The 19,675-nt window shown below is 37.5% G+C and overlaps 1 protein-coding gene across 2 annotated transcripts in view; it reads right to left on the bottom strand.

The window, feature by feature from the left end:
- Positions 1 to 19,675, bottom strand: part of PLXDC2 (plexin domain containing 2) — a 285,028-nt gene that overhangs the window by 115,383 nt on the left and 149,970 nt on the right. For both annotated transcript variants that reach the window (XM_050892239.1, XM_050892240.1), the window contains exons 3-4: positions 17,922 to 18,068; positions 13,007 to 13,076 (exon numbers count right to left, since the gene is read on the bottom strand). In XM_050892239.1, the coding sequence (XP_050748196.1) occupies positions 13,007 to 13,076; positions 17,922 to 18,068 (217 nt within the window). The remainder of the gene's footprint in view (positions 1 to 13,006; positions 13,077 to 17,921; positions 18,069 to 19,675) is intronic.

Here is a 19,675-nt window from a genome sequence, read left to right as displayed (position 1 = left end):
CAACAAAGCAGATACTCTTAAGAGCAAGAAGAAAGAAATTATATTTATTTTTTAATAATGCTGCTGGTAACATGTAAAACTAAGTAACTAAATAGCCTCTTCTTAATGTGAGGCTGTGCCATCAGTAGGATGGTTCCAGTCTGTTTTGTTGCTGCCTTCTTTCAGCTCCCACAGAATATTTCCTGCTTCCTCATCAGTGAGGACTGGCACTGGGTCCCTGTGGGCTGATCTGGAACCATTTTAGGATGCAATTTACTTTGTTAATTATATTTCTCCAGCAATAATTTCAGTGTTCTCTTTTAAATCCTTCATTGATTTTAATTAAGCCTGTGTAAGTTTCCAAACTTTTCTTTCAGATAACAACAAGCTGCTTACAGCACAACAACAGAAACTCCACACTGACTAATGCAGCTGGAAACCAAACCTACTGTCACTTGCTAAAATTGCTTTGGACTTACTGCCAGTAGCCCAACAAATTAGTAAGCTTGAAGCAAAATAAAGGGGTAAGAAACAAGCTTCTCTTCCAAGACGTTACAAGTTACAAACTAGGACATTGTTTCAAGGCTTTACGTTTCTCTTTTTCTTACAATTTGTTTTCCTTATTAATTAATTCTTTGAATGATGGCTCTTCAGGTTATTATTTTTTTTTTTAAATCAGGCCTTTATAAGCACATCTATACCATGTATTGCTGCATCATGTTAGAGATACTAAAGCTAATGTAATGCAATGCAGAGGTATTAGATTAAGTTACAAAGGTAATATAGCATAAATGCTTAACTGTTGTACTAACATTGCACTAGCTTAAACACCTTGCTATATATACATCATCGTATGAGCTGTTGAAATACTGTTTAAGGTATTAAACTGCACAGCATAAAAATGGAGAAAGACCCCTTCATTACTAGAACAAAAAATTATAACTGGATAAGACTGTCACCTAACCATATCTTTAAAAACACCATTTAGTTGAACTGACATAGCAGTTTCTGAGTTCTTCCGAATATAATATTTCTAATATCCTTTCCTGACAGAATTAAAGGCACATTATCTATACACATGCAAAAACCTTACCCATATTACTCTCTTCTTGTACCAATACTACCCATGTAAGTGGAAAAAAACCCCAAAGACTTCGACACTTTACCCTTTGACTGTTGCTCTGCTACAACTTGTAAATATACTCCGGTATTTCAGAGAGGAGTAGGAGTGAGTATCAGTGCTACCTGCCATGGTAGAACATGGTTTTAACAAAGCAGCTACCCTGAATTGGAGAGTTGCCCTGATATGAAATATAGGCAATTAGGGAAGCAGCCTGTGGCAACATGAGGAGCTTTACAGCCTATTTTGACAGCAGTAGGATCAGGATATGGTTTCTGTGATCAGTTATTTTAACAGTCATTTCTTAAGGAAGCCAAATGACCAGTTGTCCTGGTTTCAGCTGGGATAGAGCCTGGGCTTAAACCACAACATCAGTCAGTGCAGGTGTCTGTAGATTTCAGCAGAAACACGAGGAACAATAAGAATTTCATAATTATTTTAGGAATAAGAACATAAATTTATGACATTTACAGATATGGATGATGACATGTGAAGGACATGAGGCTCTCAGTTTCCCTGGCTGATTGAGTAATCAGCCACAGTACATGGTGATATGGTACCAGTCAGCAATAGTACCACATAATGTACAGGATTTCACATCCAGAATTTTAATACTGCATTTACAGCAGCCTGATTTGAGGCCTAAAACAAGGTCCCCTGAAAGATGAAAGGAAAGAGCCTTCACTAAGATGCACATGGGACCAACTGACTGAAAAGCTTTTAATACTCCTTTGCATTTAAATTGATATTATTAGGAATTCAACACGTTAAAAAAACCTCAACAAAAACTTACTTAGGAGGACAGGGAACAGAGCTTTTGCCAAAGTTAGAAATGAACGTTTTGGAAAAGGACAACTCTTAATTACATTTGGACAGAATTCAAACTAATAAGACCCCACCTCTTATTAGCAATACTGCAACTTACAGCATTCCTTATGTTTAATAATTAATACTGACTCTGAGCTGAATTTTCAACACATTTTCCAGCCTGATTGGTCTCTAAATGCTCTGTGCTTTGAAAGACTTCATTTTTTTGGAAATGTTTGTAACCAACTGCCAGCATGTTTTTTATTTGGACTTTATGATACGGATATATATGAGTACTATTTTACAAATCTTAGAAGCTTTATGGACTGAGCACATTTCATTAGGCCCAGGACTTCCGCACTAATCTATCATTTTTATGAAGTACTGCCTTACAGCAACAAAAGGCCTATTTCCCACTCTTTATCAGGAATTTCCTCTTTTAATTAGAAACTAAATATATTATCCATCGTTCTCATCATCTTCCGGTTGCCTGGTTTTGGTTTGGGAATAATTTTTTGTTTTTCTCAGTAAATGACTTTTCAACTGGGGTTTGCAGAGTTCATTTATACAATATTTTACATTGAGAATAGGAGCTAAAGTTGTGTTATAAGGTAGGAAAGACAAAATAAAACCACAAAAAATTTTATGAGACTGGACATACATAGCAGATTTTACAAAGTCAATTGGTAAAAAGGCAGAAATGGATTGAAGTTTATTTTTTAACTTATAAGCATGCAGCAAACCAAATAAACGTTATATTTTTTAGGAGGTGCAGAAAATAAAGACTTGTTGTGTTAAAAATGTTTACTATGGTGTAAAAGCACAATATTATTGAAACTTTGCAATGCTACTATAAAGGCTGAACATAAGATATATACCTACTATAAAATTCTACACTAAAAAGTGATGGATCTGTCTTAGACATAGCCTATACCTAACAACTTCCCAGTGTTCAGTGAAGCAGTTGCTGGCTATCCTGAAGGCTCTTTGCCTTAATAACAAATTAAATGGCTTAATGTTAAGTGTCTGATCTGCAAAATTATTTAAAGTGCTTGTTTGGCATTACATGTGGGCAAATGCTTTGGCTAGTTATCTGTTATTCTGTGAAACAGAACCTTACAGAAAAACACAAATGTGGTCATTATAAGTCCTGTTACCACTTCAGTGCAACTACTGCCCATAAGCCTCACAGTCGAAGTTGGCAAACGGCTTCCTATATGAAGGTCAGAGTGATGTCAAGGCATATGGAATTTATTTTTTTCCCTAAAGCTTATAATTCTCTTTGCCCTAAGTGTTTCTGCTCCAATTTGTAAAGCTAAAGCATAAGGGCAGGAGCAGAAAGAGTTGTAAGAGTTCACTGATGGAAAGCAAGACAAAACAGAGTTTCAGGGGAAAGCTGATAGAAAGGCTACCCCCTTACAGAAACAGGAAAGGTAGTTCCAGAAGGGACACTTGACATAGGAATGACAGACAAAGGAAGCCTTACAGGGAGAAAATTTTTTTAATAGCTGTATGGCAATATAAGACATCAGAAACAGACATCAGAAACAGAGGAGGTAAATAGAAGGCAATTGTGTGAGCTGATATTTGCCAGTCAACAGCCAGACCTTTACAGTCCTTACAGAGTGAGCTGCCCAGTGGTGATGACAAGTGTAATCCCTTGTAACAGACACAGGGTAGTCTGAGTCACTGATTTTGGCTAGAAACGCTGTGTTTCACTCTGCTTTATATCACCTTTGCCATTTAACAGAAGTTGCCCATAGGGTAATTTTTGTTATCAAAGAGCTCTTCATTAAGTGATGAACACATCTCCTGCTGGCTCCTGTGCTGAAGGGTCCAGAGCAGCAGGAACAATCAGAAAAGCCTCACTGAGATTTCTGGCAGGCCCCAACAAGATGCTCCACTCAGTACACTGATACTCCAGAGAGCCAGGCAAACTTCACCTATCTACTGGTTTTGAAAGTTTAAGAAAGTAAATTTATGAGATGCAGGGAAAATGCATGTGAACATAATCATCCTCTGAGGACTGGAAATCTCCAGATAATTTTTCAGTAACACAGGCTTATTCCAGGCTGCAAATTCACAACCATCCTCACCCTCAACAATCTCAGATCCTAACTGTGTGGATCCTTCTCTTTCCATAGCACCATCAGCCAGGTAGACAGATTTCCCTCCCGCTCAGAGCTAGTGCTCTGTGTGCCAACACAAAAAGATGGAGCTCAGACAGTGCAATATCAGGCTTTATTCCTTTCCCCACAGCTTGCTCTCTCCTCTTTCATTAATCCTCTTTCCCTGAAAGAACTGCAAAATGTGATGCAAATTATATTAGAATTCTCTGTACTTTGGTACTTATTTTTCATAATATCCCTCCTGATATATTGAAAACAGTACAATTAAACATGAATACCATAATCCTGTATACACACTCAATGTCCAAAAGGAAATTCAAAATGTGTTATCTGTGTATAGAACTTAAACTTTTAAGCAGCTGACCAGCTAGCTAGCTAACCCAAAATTTTTTGTCTCTGCTACCTTCCCACAAGCTATATGCACACTTATAAACAGTTTAATACTGGAATAAGTGTGATTGATTCTTGTGAGAATAAAAGATGACTTTGAATCAGTTGTCCTGACTGGTCAGTGTTTAGAAACCATGCTCAGGTACCTCACAGCTGCTCATCAGCACAGGTTCCAATAGCATCAGGTTTCAGTGGAAAATATATTTCAACACCTTCAATGCCTGTGATTTTATCTTGGGTCAACAGTGGGTAAAATAGTTGCAGTTTTGATGAAAAGCTATGTGTATCTTATATGCACAAAGACCTCTCTCTTTAATAAGTACAAATATTTTTAAGCATACGATCTGACCTTAGGAAGTAACATGATCATACAAAGAGTTCTTGATTTCTTAGAAAATTTTCTAATTTTAGAAAATTACCAACTTTAATTTGATCACAGTGGGATTTAATATTGGGGTGCCTTTTTATTTTTTTGTTTGGTACTCCTTCCATTATTAACAGCGGTAGAAATGCTCAGGCAGCATCTCCACCATAAGAATTATTTCAAATAATTTCTCTTTCTGCTGCTCAGGAATGTTCCTTTACTGAAGGATGATTTATCACATATTATCTCACCAGATTTTAATACAGTCTTTACAAATTCAACTGCTTGCTCCAGCTTCAGCAGGGCTGTATGTGACTGAATCCCCATCCTCAGATAAATGCCAGAAGCTCACTACAGGACAACTGGGAGTCATTGCCTCAAATGTCTCAGGCTGGAATAGCCTACTTCTCTGCTGAAACGTGTCTGTGCTTTGGGTCCATTCCTTGCTGTGGAAGTGTCTGACAGCCTGTCTAGTTTCCAGATCTCCGAGCAGTAAGCTACAGCAATGAGGTAATACATGGCTTGCTTTTTAAAGGCCCATCCCTACTCTGCTTCAAAACCTATAGCACATTTTTATTGGCTCCTACTGTGGTTCTCCGCATACACTCCCATCAACCCTCTAATATCCTTGGTTATATTTGGCCAATATATGCTGTCTTTGGCATTCCAGGTTGTTTCAAACATCCAAAGTATTTTATTTTCAGTGCTATGATTTGATTGCCTACAAGATGCCATTTTAGCTATCTTTTGACTGGTTTAGCAGTTGCAAGCTTTCCTTGTTGTAATTCTTATATAAGTTATCTACCTATGCAGAACATTTTTGATTCATGTTTTTTCTCTGTAACAACTTTGAGTCCTTTGAGTTCCATTTTTTCCTGACTTGTATTTGTGCATTTGCTATTGCATGGAGTAGGTGGACATTTCTGGAGCCTTCTTCATGCTAGCTGGTACAATGTCTCAATAGTCAACTCACTCAGCTTGATAAATCTAAAAATGTAAACATCTATATATGAGCTGATCACACCAGACTCTCTTTGTAGGAATATATATACATTGACACACAGAGAGAATTAGACACAGGATACAATTCATCCAACCTACTTTAAAGATCTGCCTCCAGTGTTCACAGACTCTGCTGACTCTATTAATTACATCTCTACTGACTGTATATGAGTTTAGGCTGACAAACATGGATATAGATGTCGGCACAGCTAGATGAATTGTACCCTTTGTATATAATCTGTTTGTTTTACTTGTAAATTTGCCTGCAGGTTATGCCCATGCCTGTAGCTCATAGCAGAGTTATTTCAGACTCTGTGCCCTTTCATTGCGCAGTGTCCCTTCCAGCACTACCTGTGATCACCCCATTGTGAATTAGCTAAGCTTTCACAAAGCAATAACCATGTCACTCAGTCGCCTTCTGCTTTGCTTCACCAAATACTAATCTCTTGTTTCTCTGTTACTTTTTACTTCTTACTTCTTGATAGCATATATTTTATAAGCTATGCTTATAAAGATGTATCTTTCAAATTGAATTTTTCATGGCAAGTCCAGGCAGTTACTGACATGTTCAGAAGTTGCTGGAGTAGATAGTGATCTTTGCCTACTAGGGGTCACCAGGTGATTGTTCTTACCTTGTTCAATTTATAATCTATCCCCCTACAATTCTGTGGTTTTCCTAGTGTAACTTACCCACTATTAAGCATGCTGATTTTCATATTTTTCCACATGGAAGCCTGCCACAATTATTTCTCTGTATTCTTCTGTCATTTCTACAGTATTCTTGTTTTCAATTTCACATACCTGCAGAAATGCACTCATTTCCAACATAATAACCTGCATGATAGAGTATAGAGAGCACCAAAGAGGTGTAACATTGAAGTTTCATCTTTTCATTCACACCTGTTTTTCTCTTTTGTGCCACTCACCTGTGCTCCTCAACACCAGTACAACAGCTGCCCCACTGGGAGCTACTACTGAAATTGCTGATCTATTAAATGGCTATTACTTATCCTAATAGTAGTGACCTCCAGCTTTATTTCTCCCTCCATCCATTTCTCCTGCAGTTTTTCTTCCCTCTAGCTTTTCCGGGATAATACCATCTCCTTGCTACAATCCAGTGCTCCCTGTCAATTGAAACCACTTCCAGCTACACTCTACCTTCTCAGTGTATAAACTTCTTTCAGCTTTTACCTCACAGGGCTCCTGGCTCCTTAATACACCACTGCAACTCTAACAGGGAACCTCTTCCTCTCACTCATCCTGTTTCTTAATCGTCAGCATCCTCTCGTCCTGGTACAGTCCATCTAACTGGGGTCTACACATTCATGTCCCAGAGCAAACTAAGCTTCAAACTTCCAGTGCCCTTCATCTCTTTCTCTCCTAGATTCAGACCTTATTTTCTCCCTTTGAACTTGGAAATCAGTAGTTACTTGCCCGAGTTAAGACTGAGTGAAAAATTAACTAGAGATTTCAGGATTTAGCTCACAGACATAATTTCCATTTTTAGTTTGCTGAAAGTAATTACTCCTACATTTTTGGGACTGATGTTCAAGGAGTAACAGTTTCTTTCAATTCTGAAAATTTCATTTCATTAATGATATAATTAAATTTGCTAGCAAAACATTCAAGTGTACCATCATAATCAGCATGTTAATATTTGCATTGACTTCTGTTTTGCAAAGCAGTTACTTGCTTTGGGAATAAAACACAATGGATGGTTCAAAGCAAACAACCTCAATGTCAGAAAATTCTAGTCATGACAGAATTTTCTGGATCGGTCTAGAAATGTTCGCTAGGTGTAGAGAAAATGTAACAGAAACAGGCTTTGAAAAACCTAAATAAAAAGCTCAACAGAACCCAAGCTGGTAGTTACTTATCAGAAAACTGTAACATTTTTAAGTGATGCACACACTGTTTTCTTTTTAATGACAATTTCTGAAAGATTGGCTAAATCAAAGGTCATATTGACTGGCAAGATCATCTGATCTGTTTTGGAGCTTCCAGATGTTGCTCTGCCAACAACAAAAAAAAAGCTAAGGGGAAGTAAATAAATTGTGAAATAAGGGAAGTTGTTGCCACCATATACTTACAGGTGTCTTTAGTAGGAATTAGCCCCAAATTAACCCCAAGTTTTACATGTCTATTTGAGGAAGACTTTTGCTTTATTTACACCTGTACAAATACTTTGGTCATATTCTAAACACCTTTTCTATGTATTTGCTGCAATTTCCACTATTGCATGCTTCCTGCTACAGACAAAACCGTGAGAGGACAGAGGATAGAAGAAATCTCATCTTAGCCCCAGTGAACTGTCTTGTAGAGCCACATTTTGCTCAAATCCTCAAATTTTTCTATGTCATCGGCCCCATACAATAACCTGATAACCAGATTTACCCTTAGGGCATTAACAGGCTTGGGTTTTTGTATTACTAGTCTTTACGTGTCCCCTATCTGCTAGATTCCCAACAAATGTTAGTAAAAGATTACATACTTGAGTTGCCCAAGGTACCAACCTCAAACCCAGTTATGTTTTCATATAGTGGAAGCTCTTAGCTACATTTAGATGGTATCACTATCTCTGTAAACTCTACCAGTGTACTCAATGCTAACTACAGCAGCTGTCATTATAGGCACACAATATTGGAAAGATAACTACAATATGGATAGAAGATTTGAGGGAAAAATTAGGAAAAAATTGAAATAGTGTTTAACATAGATATGATTGATAAAATAATACATTATTTTTCTATCAACTCTAGATAAAAAAATGCCTCAATCTTGACTGCCAAGGGGTGAATTCAGGAAGAATGCATAGGCTTATTAAAAATCAGTGTGAGGATGATAAACTTCTTATCAAAGATGTACCAGCAAGAACGTTGCTGAACTCATCCTAGTTCAAAAGGCAACAGCACAAACTACATCAAAATAGTGTAAATTTATGTCAGTTCAAGATCTGCCTCTGAATTCACCTCACAATATTTATATATTACACTACCTATAAAAATGTGACTGCTATGGAAATAGAGAAAAAAGTTACCTTCAAAAAATCTTCAAACAAAATACATGTAAAAAAAAAGAAAAAAAAAAAAGAGGAAGACTTGAAGATACCTTGAAGGATTCACTAATAAAATACCAGAAGTGTACCCATGCCAAGTTGTTTGCACTGTTCAATAAAATCTGACAGACCTAAGGTATTCTTTTATAAACAACTGCTTAACTAATTCCTTGATAGCATAATTCTAGAGAAAAATTCCATGATCAAAATATTGTTTTCCCATTATATGATAATACAGAACTATTTTTTTTATTTGCTGTTTCCCTTGCTGTTTCCAAATACTTATAGTTAAATGTGAAAATCAAGTATGTTTTATGTTCCTAAGTGGTTTGGTTCTATTACATGTTCTTGATTTATAGGCTATATATAATAATATTCAGTTGTTCCATGGAAAGAACAGAGACAGAAATTGCTTTAAGACCCCTCATGAACTCTGATCATTCAAACCATCAAGAGAAATTCCAAAAACGAAAATTAAAATCTTTATCAATCCCAGGCAATAAATATAAGGTTTAATGAAAATCCATAATAATCTGGGTTAACTAGCATCCTCCTCTGTAATGCTGCTACAGGCATAGCAATACCATAGAGAAATGTAATGTCAATGAGAGATGCCATACAAGGAAAAAAATTCCTAAATAATGTACAGTATCAGATACAAAGCTGCACTAGAAAACATAGGCTGATAAACAAAAAAATAAGCCACGGAGAATAAACAAGAGGGACTTACTACCATGAGCATGGAAAATTAATACAAGCATTGATGCATGTTGAGTAGGATGTGGGGCCACAGAGGTTCAAGGACACCTGTTGAGAAGGGCTGTGTTACTGCCTGGAGAGCTGTAGCACAGGGAGGGTTCTCCCACCTCTGCAGCCACCCAGCTCTGTTAGGGGTATCAGTGACTGGCAACAGACTTCATCAGCTTAGCTCCCTGACATTCGCAACATGACTCACTAACTCACGAGTGGTTTATTACAGAAATAACTACACTTGTGGCCTGGAGAGCACAACCTTAGAAGGCTTTACAAAAAACAAAACTCAGCTTCTTCTTGTGTTATCTACTATTATTAAAGCTTTGAGAACTCTCCAGAGGTTGCTTTAAAAATGCTCTCTATAGGAAAGTGGGGAGATAGATGCCCATATCCCAAAGATCCACAAATTACTAATTATGTTAATAATACTATAAGCTGTCTTACCTCCTAGTTATAAATTAAATAGCCTTGTCAAATACAAGCTAAGGACAACAGTGAATAAAGTCCTCAAACTAGTTATTTTCACTCCCTGTTCTTCCTTTCCTCAGTTAAACACAATCAGCTCCTCAAAACCATTTGGAAGAGAAAATAAATATTAGTTAAAGAGAAAAAAAAAAAGTTGAGTTTTACACCGCAGCAATTTCAAAGTCATCTTAAGTAACTTGGAAACCCTACTATGCCACAATGCACCCTTCCTGAAGAATGGCAGAAATCATTTGGGTAGATGTTTTTATTGTGACAGGGATTTAATGTGCCATTGTCCTCAACTTCCCTTTTAACAAGGTTATTTAATTTATGATTTGGAGGTAAAAACAGTTTACAGTGTTGTCATTAGCATAATTAATCGTATCCTGCTCTCCAGGAAGTGGACATCTGTCATGTGAGACTCCTGTACACATTAACTCTGTCATTCTTTTGATCTCAGAATAACCTCTGGAGGTGTTCCAGATCTCTAATAATAGTAATGCCAGTAAAACCAAAATCTTGGTTAGTAAGAAATAGTAGACCATACAGTATAAAAAGCACTTGGAACCTGTCTTTATCCTTTGTTGCTAGGCTATAAGCCACACTGCACCACCAATGACTTATGGTAACAAAATTTGCAAATATAGCCAAAGAAAAACATTTATCAGAGAGTTAGGACAGAAATAGATCTTTCTTTTCCCGCTAAATGGGTTTAGTAGTCTTAAAGTTGTAGAAAAAGTTGCATCCTGTCTTGGATTGACAGGATGACTTACAGTTACTGGGCTTTATCAAGATAATATTTTTAAAGTGATTATTGACTAGATCTTGCTTTTCCATGCTTAATTTTGAGGTTGAAAATCATGGAAGTGTCACATGAAAGACAGTAGTATCTCTGTGCTGATGTCAGTGGCCTATAGTAAAAGGACTGATGTTAAAGTCCTATTTAGCTTGACAATAATCCATAGATCTAATTCACAGCAATATTATTTTATTAGTAGAAGTGGAGCAAAAAGAAAATCAGAATTATCATTTAGTGTTTCATTAATAGCAAGAGAAAAGAGTGCTGCAGAGCTGCAGCTATTCTTATATGCTTACATGCTTTTTTTAAAACAAAAAAACCCAAACCACCCAAATTCCCCAAATGCTCTACACCAAAAGAAAAAATGTTTCCCTCACAAATTACTACTACACAGCTCTCCTTGGGAGCTTAACTTTACTCCCAAGTCTTTGGGGGCAGATGGTAGAGACTGATGACAGCAGCATATTAGTGACAGCAGTGGTAAAAATTCAGGGCTTCCATTAAAAGTGAAGGCCCAGCAGAGTGACCACACAAGAAGAATTACTTGGAGAAAGAGTGAGCTTTGTGAAGTTTTAAGGAACCAAGTTCAGCAGTAAGAATAAGGGGACCTTTGCAGAACGAACACTGTCCCCAGTGCTGCTGTTTTAGCTGTGCAGGATCCACCCCACCCCATTCTTTCATGCTACACAGATCATGCACTTGATTTTGGCACTCCATTAAATGCCACTGCTCTACTAAGAGAATACAGAACTAGGAATCAATGATCAAGCACCAAAATGGAACTAAAAGCAAAGCAGAATGGAAATCAGACAAGTCTCAAAATCCCAATCAGTAGTTCATGGCTCATCTGATCCAAGTCAGCATCAAAATGTCATTGCTGATCAAGAAGAGAAAACCCTGGTACTGAAATCACCCCATAATTCTACATCCTCTTTTATCATTCTGACTGCAAATCAACCATTTAATATCAGCCATTATTCACCTCTGTCCATCTCTTGTATTCTTCTACTTTGGTAGCAAAATGGAGATCCTGACACAGAGCATGACAGAAACCTCTGTTCCAGCTCCTACTCTTGTTGAGACTGGCAGCAATTCTTCCCTAATCTTTTAGTCATACCCTCCCCATTCAGAGCTCCAGTGGGACATGGGCATCCCCTGATCCTGGCCAGCTGGCCACCCATAGCATGAGAAGGAGAAACCTTGACCAGGGACAGGGTATGATTGATCTTTGTCATGGTGGCCCCTATTTCTGTCTGCTTGTCCTGTCACACCTCTAGGCAGAGCAGCACCAGCCAGAGTCCATGAAGTTGCTGGACATGTTCAAGGACCAGAGGATCCTGTGGGTGTGCTCTCTGTGATGCTGCCCTCTGCCTCCCTGTTTTCATTTTTTGACCATTACTCCTCCTCCTCCTTTTTCTCATTTGTTGTCTTCCACATCATTTCATTTTCCTCTGGTCTCCTCTTTGTCCTTCAAGGAGGTGGAGTGGGAGGGGAGCAGAAGGGGTCGATGGCTGTTCCTAGCGCAGGAGATCGGTGCAAGCAGCAGCCAGCAGCAGTGGGAGGGAGAACCCTAACCGTGAGCCATCAATGGTGCCCAGGCTACAAGACCAGGAGCTCGAGCTGTGCCATACCTCCCATCTTACCCCACAGAAGGAGAGGAACACCATAGTACTGTGGCAGACGCTGTACCTCACCAAGGCAATGCATTACAATGGGTTTGTCTTACAGGAGACAAATTACACACTTCTAGCAGCACTTCTTATCTTTGGATAGTAAATCCTCTGCCCTCATGTAGGCAAAACCTATGTTTCCCTCCTTGTTTTGGCTCCAGCACTCTCTCCACAAGTGCAACTGCTCCAGACACACACACACACACACACGATTTCTGGGGGAAATACCTAAATAGAAAATGATTAATGCTATAAAGTCTTACACTGAGAGGGTTTTATAACAGTTAAACTTGAGCAGCTGGAGGTTTTTCATCATACCGATATTTTGTAATTTTCTTTTTGTGGAAAGCAAAATTTCCTAAATAAATGCTGCAGTTTACCTCTTGACATACACAGGGGAAAAAAGGTATTTTAAATAGCTGCAAGAAACTCTTCTCATATTACTCAAAGTAAATGGTTAGAAAGCCACTTACCCCCAGTTGCCACAGTAATTTCACGTAGAAAATGGCCATAAAATGGAAAATCAAAGGACAGATTCACTCTCTGAAAGGAACAACACCAGAAAATAAAATTGATATTGTACAGAAAGGTAAGAGAAAACAAAATGAACAGTGCTCCACTTCAAACATCTGTTTCATTGCTTTTTATTTTTCACTGGAGCCTTGCTATTCTTAATTTGGAATTGCCAATAGCTAACTGGAAACAATTCTACGTAGCATTTAAACACCTGAAAGCAGCAGAGCGTCACAACTGAAGACTTCAGAAAAAACACATCAGCAGATATTATAACTCTCTCATAAGAATAAAATCAATAAAGATTTGTAGAGTTTTTCCTTTAAAAAAGGTTTCTTTAACCTCTTTATTAAGAGGAGCCATCAATATTTAAAGCTTTAGCAATACCTAAGTTTTACAGGATGCCCACTCCCTTGGCTGCAGGTGGTTTGCTCCTCTGCCACATGGTCCTTCAGATTCAAGTGCTCTCCCTGACATCCTTCTGCTACCTGGGTGCTCATCTGATGAAGGCTGGTCACTGGAAGGCAATTTCTCCATCAAACCCAGATGACACCAGTTCCCAAACCTCTCTATACTGTTAACTAGGAGCTGAAATGATTTATAAAGAAATATTCAACAGAAGTATTAACAAACGCTACTTAAGGTACTTACTGCGAAATAGGAAGAAAAATCTTTTTTTCCCCTGTAAGCCTACAGGTGACTATCCTCTATCAGCTGAATTCACAGCAGAGAATTATAATTTGGAAAACAGACTCTTCTCCTCACCTATGCTCACCATAAAGCACCATTCAAATTCAAACTCTTTTTCCCTCTCCACCTGTGGCTCTCTCCTTTCCCAAAGCTCACTGATTATTGTGGCCACCCATAATTATCATCTGGTGTGCTGCCTGGCTAAACTCTGAACAAATCAGTAGTCATGAGAGAAAGCGGTGCTGAAATCTCAGTAAGGTCTTTTCACTGTTTAAATGTAATATCCCATAAAAACCACATCACTTCCATAATGGCCCGAAGCCCAGATAGGAACTGGGTATGCAGCCCATTATTATTTGTTATTTAGGAGGAGCTACTACAGTAAAAATTGGTGTGAAGATGGGTTGTTGGTGACTGTCCCTCAACCCTAACCTTTGATGTCTCCACTTAAGAAAGGGCAACAGTCCACACATTTAAAAAAAGGAAGAAAAAAAAAAAAGCATTTTGTCTTTATTTTCTCTACTATTATTTCTGTCCTGGGTTTATTATTTTCAGATTATATCTGAGTATTTCTTCTCTCAGGAAGAATTATATTTACATCCACCAGAAATGTTTAAAGAATTATTTAGCATGAAATTAACAGCTGAAAATTTACAGTAACTTTAAATTAGATTTGCTTTCCACTTAAGTGGAAGACAGAATTTTGACAGGATTTATTAGCACTTTTTTGTTTGTTTTTAATTAGAATGCAAAATCCATTTGCATTGTGTTAATTGGACTGAGTAGGTTCTAATGACCTTTTCTGTATATACATAAATATGGATGTACAACTGAACATTTCTAATCAAAATGACACATGCAAAAGACAGCTCATGAATTAACTTAAACAAATGGGTTTTTACCATGTTCTAAAGTTTTCGCAGCTGAGTTGTATGCTATGTTTATGTATGCGCTCCATTTAAATTATGTCCTTGCTCTACCAAACATACTTTCCAAGAACACTGTTAAAAACATCAATTTTCTGACCAAACCTTCCCTCTTTCCTTTCTACACTATTGTCCATTTTACCTATTAGCACTGTCTTTCTGAATAACACAATAACCATTAAACTGCTTCAAAAGAAAACCGTGCCCCCTTAACAGTCTTCTAAATTGCTATAATATAAATATTAGTATAAAGATGTTGGCAGTAAAGACTTGATCCTATGCCCACTCAAGCCAGATATAGATCTCCCACTGACTTCAATCAAAAAATGATGCTTTAAATTCTGACAACGTAAAAATGTTTAATATAGACAACTGTTTAGCGTAATACTGTAATAAAGAACAAACAAGATTTAAGGGATGTTTTAAAGTGTAATATTGTAACAGCCACTAGAAATAAATGTGTTTTTACTTTTGCTGCTAGAAAGCATACCTCATTTTTGAGAAAGAATATCAGAATTTTCAACTCATTGGAATAAAAATGTTTTCTCCATGCATAAATGATAGAACGGACTGTCAGGAAAGGGAATCGAGTTTCCAAGTATGAGGTGATCCTGTATCTAGTTCAGTGTTTGAGTAATCAACTATTAGATATCTAATCTAAACACATTAAGCATCCAAGCCACATCTAAGATTTTATTATACAGTTAAGATGATGGTGGCAATATATTGAAAAAAAATAATCACTACTAGTGATATAAATCCTGTAGTACTAGATGTTTTAATTGTTCCATTCATATTTTGTGTTATGACTATGCTGTTTATAGAGCCACACCATCTCATGGATCCTCTCTTTATCACTTTTCCTGTAGAAGCAAAACCAACTGGCAGCTTCTGGGAACTCTTAGGATTACATACTTCCAAGTGAAGGAAACCACACAAATTCAGTGTAAAATTTTTAGCATTCAAAGAATCCCTGACATTATTGGAAAAATTCATTAACACTTAGCATATACTAATTTAACTCCTTGTTCTACTGTCAAATTGGAGAATAATCTTTAGATTATTCAGCATGCAAATCACCAAGTCACAGAAAGATGTGCAAAATGCCCTTTTAATAAGAGTAATGGCAAAGTTTATCTCTATGGAAGAGAAGGGAAGAGATTGCTGCTTAGTGATGTATGAACTGCTCAGAATATATGACTACAGTTATACAGTCATAGAGAACACATCTCTTATTTAAATAACTTCCTTGTGTAGTACACATGGGTGTTTGCTTGGACACGTACAAGAAATCAATTATAGACACATAAATAAAATATAGAGCCTTACAGGATGACTCACTGGTACTTTTTCACCCTTCAGGAGGGACATAAATCTCTGAAAAAGAGGTCTTTAAAACAGTATGTAGACATGGCTGCAGCCACGCGAGTTCACAGTCCAAGATATTTGGGTAAGTATGAAAAGAGATGGATATCAGTATACTAAACTGGGACCACAGCCTTCTCTGCTAGAGCTGGCAGAAAGGCAGATTGGGCATCTGACATTCAGCAGAAAAGTCTTAAACCTCTTGTTTTGGGGAGAAACAGTTGAAGCCCTCATGCTGCCAAGCTCCCCTCTGCCATGCTGAATGGTCCTCCACACTGATCCCACACCCAGACCAAAAGCATTGTTTCATTTTAAACCTCTGGTTCAATAACTTCAACAAAATGTCCCCCTTGGCATTGACATTTTTAGGTGTATAATCTCAGGGATCCAACTGGAAACAAAAGCGCATAGCATAAAGGCGTGGAAGGGTGTCATCTTCACTAATCATTAAACAACAGGTTAAAATTTCTCAAAGGAATTTCACTAAAGTTTAGGTCCCAAGCCTCATAAATTACTTTTATTAGAGAAAGACGTTTTACCTTATACAGGTATTTTTAATTCCTTTATTACATTTTTTTGCATGTTTCCATTCTCTCCCTCGACACAGAGCACCAGGATCCCAGATGAAGAAGGCAAGGCAGACATACAGGTTCTCACTTTTAGGTACCCTTGAGGTCTTTTTCTCATTAGAAACAAATTGTCTTAAGAAAATAACTGATACAGTGTTTTATTAAATCTACCCCAAAGATACATAACTGCCTGAACCCTCTGCATTTGCATTATCCCTGGCTCCTTACAGTCTTTTTGGCTATGAGGAATATATTTTATGTATTGGACTCTCTGTTAGTCACATGTAGTGGATTTATCACCCCACTCCGCTTTTTGTGTTCTGAGCTAACTACCACAGTATTTCTTCTTGCTGCCTCTTACATTTTTCTGAGCCAGTCAGCTGGCTGGTGCCAGGGAGATAACAGATAAACTGAGAGAAAAGATGAATTAAACTTGGCTTTTCTCTCAGCTTTAAAACTCTTAAACACACTAGCATCTTTAAAAACTGTACAACTTTTAAATAAGGCATTAACTAGATTTTGTTTTTAAACTGGCAAAACCCAAGGACTTTTTGTTGGAGCTAAGTTGGCGAATGGATGAAACAAAAATCTCATGAACCACAATTCCGAGTTGTAATTTTCCGTATTTAATTTGTGCTAATATTGGCTTTTCTATATATGCAGTTTCCAGCCACAGGTGAGATCTGAGAATACAATCTGTAAATCATGCAGCATTCAATTTCACTTCTAAGCACATAAGCCCATTATTTTCATACCAGTTTTACCAGGAAGCATGATTACAATAAGTTAAACAAGATTGTTATTTACACTTTGTGATATTTATTTGTTGATACCCTGAAATTGTGATCACATCTATCACTTGTTACTATATGACATTTTCATGAGTTTTATCAGTTGTCCCAAAAGAAAAAATAAGTGTGACACCTCATACAAAATGTAAGTGCAAACACAGATACACTCCATGGGAGACTTAAACTTCAGCAGCTTAATCCTGGACCCAGTTCTGTTGCTATTGAAGTCAATGGTAAAATTCCCTCAGACTTCAGCAACACGACTAGTTTATTATTTGATAGTTTGTGATCCTTAAGAATAGAGGTGCATTTTAAATATATCTGTAAAGGCATCTCTGAAGGACTGTTACAGCAGGTGCAAAAAGGCAACTTGGAATCATTTGACAGCAACACTGTGCAGACTTTCACAGCTTAACTAAAATTCAAAGATAAAGCTCTGTGAACAGTAGTCACAATATTTAGTAATACTACTGTGTTTGTCACTGGTGAAAAATATCCATGTCAGTCAAAGAAGGAAAAGGTATAATAACTTACTGCTGCTTGCCGATGGGTATTGGAAAGGATCCCATGAATCTTTACTTTGTCTTTCTCCATTTGGTCTATATTGACCCACAAATCCCGGCTGGTAGAATCATACGGACCATACGTCCTTGAAGTATAGTAATTATGATCTGTATCCTCCTGAAAGGGGGAGAAAAACCACAGCAAATACAGATTAGAATAGAAGATGCACCTTAGTTTTATATAAAACTCACCCTTGAAAATCTGAGTCCTGTTGCTCCTGGGAGCAGTAGAAAAGACTACGTTGCAAGTCAACAATGAAGAAAAAAGTACAAATGGCAAATGTGTTGCAGAAGACAGCTTTGCTCCTAACCACACGCAGTTGGCAAGGCAAACAGTTACCTCATGCAATCATCTTATATTATGATTATAATGTTCACTATCCCCAAATCCCCATGATACAGTTCCTGTAACCACATCAGTGAAATCTATGGCAAAATGTTTGATGGCTTTCAAGGCAAGATGGCCTTGTTCCTGTAACAATGGCCATGCTCTAACAAAGCAATGAGCAGTACTCACAGATAACACCTTTAAAAAAATTGTATTTTTTAACATTTCTAAACATAATTGACTAGAATACCCTTTATAAGAACATCCAAGAAATTCCTAATAGCTATAGGCTTACAATGCTGTTTCATTTTAAATCTCCAAAAGATTGTTTTACTGTACATTTGCCACTCAGAGAGAGGCAAATACATATATATTTGTGGAAGAAAGTTTCCTAGTTCTCGTGGTCTTTAAAATGACAGTAGTTGCTGTCATGCTCACGTCACAGCAAATTCAGAGGTAAAATACATGAACTCTACATGTGCCATGGGAGATTGTGCTAGTGGTCCATCAAATCCTGCAGCTTGCAGATATCCAATTCCACAATCAAGTGCATGATTCAGAAGACAGTCAGTGTCTTGGTAATGTCTGCTTATTTCAATGACTGAAACTTATTTCAAAGCTGAGACTCCAACACTCAAAATACTCTGTATGCCATTCAACCTCACTGCAATCAGTTTAGACTTGAAATCATATACATTTAGCACAGTAAAAAAGTAAAATTTTGAGATCTTATTAGGCAAAATTTAGTAAATGTTTAAAAACCTAAGTATAGGAAATTCCAAAATTTCTGTCAAAGTCAGTAGCTATGATGGTCTGCACCTTCCCAAAAGATATGTACAACAGTGAAAGGAAAAAAAAGTGCATGGACTGAGGTGAGAGATGAAACACATCCCGGATTCCCAGTCTTCCTTAACTCATCCCAAGCTGTTGTAACCATAAAATATTTAAATCAACAGCACTGCCAGCTTTCTGCTGAATAGCTACAAGTAATGTAAAAGTAGTACATGCTGGTATTTCTCAATTCCTTCCTCCCTTCCTTCTCCTCTGCGCCAAAGCAAAATAAACAAAGCCTCGATGGTAGTGTTTTAAATTTAGAATAAATTTTAAAAATAAACAGTGGCATAGAAAATGGAAGAGGCAGACTTAGAATTTAGAATTATCTCCGGTGATGGGGAAGTTCCTCTCCTGCAGCACCTCCTCTACCCAGCAAGCAGCGTGGGACTACCCTCACACCACGCCGTGCTGGCATGCAGACCTGACCCCCCCTCCCCACGACCCACTCCCCAGAACATACACAACCCGTTCTTACTGACATGGTCCTGAGCTGAAGATATACTTGGCAAGGACTTATATTCTAGATGAAATTGTTCACATTCTAGGTTAAATATATCGACCAT

This window comes from Gymnogyps californianus, chromosome 2 (assembly GCF_018139145.2).
Source record: "Gymnogyps californianus isolate 813 chromosome 2, ASM1813914v2, whole genome shotgun sequence".
In the NCBI taxonomy this organism is placed as follows: Eukaryota; Metazoa; Chordata; class Aves; order Accipitriformes; family Cathartidae; genus Gymnogyps; species Gymnogyps californianus.
This window is presented reverse-complemented; position numbering and strand designations above follow the sequence as displayed.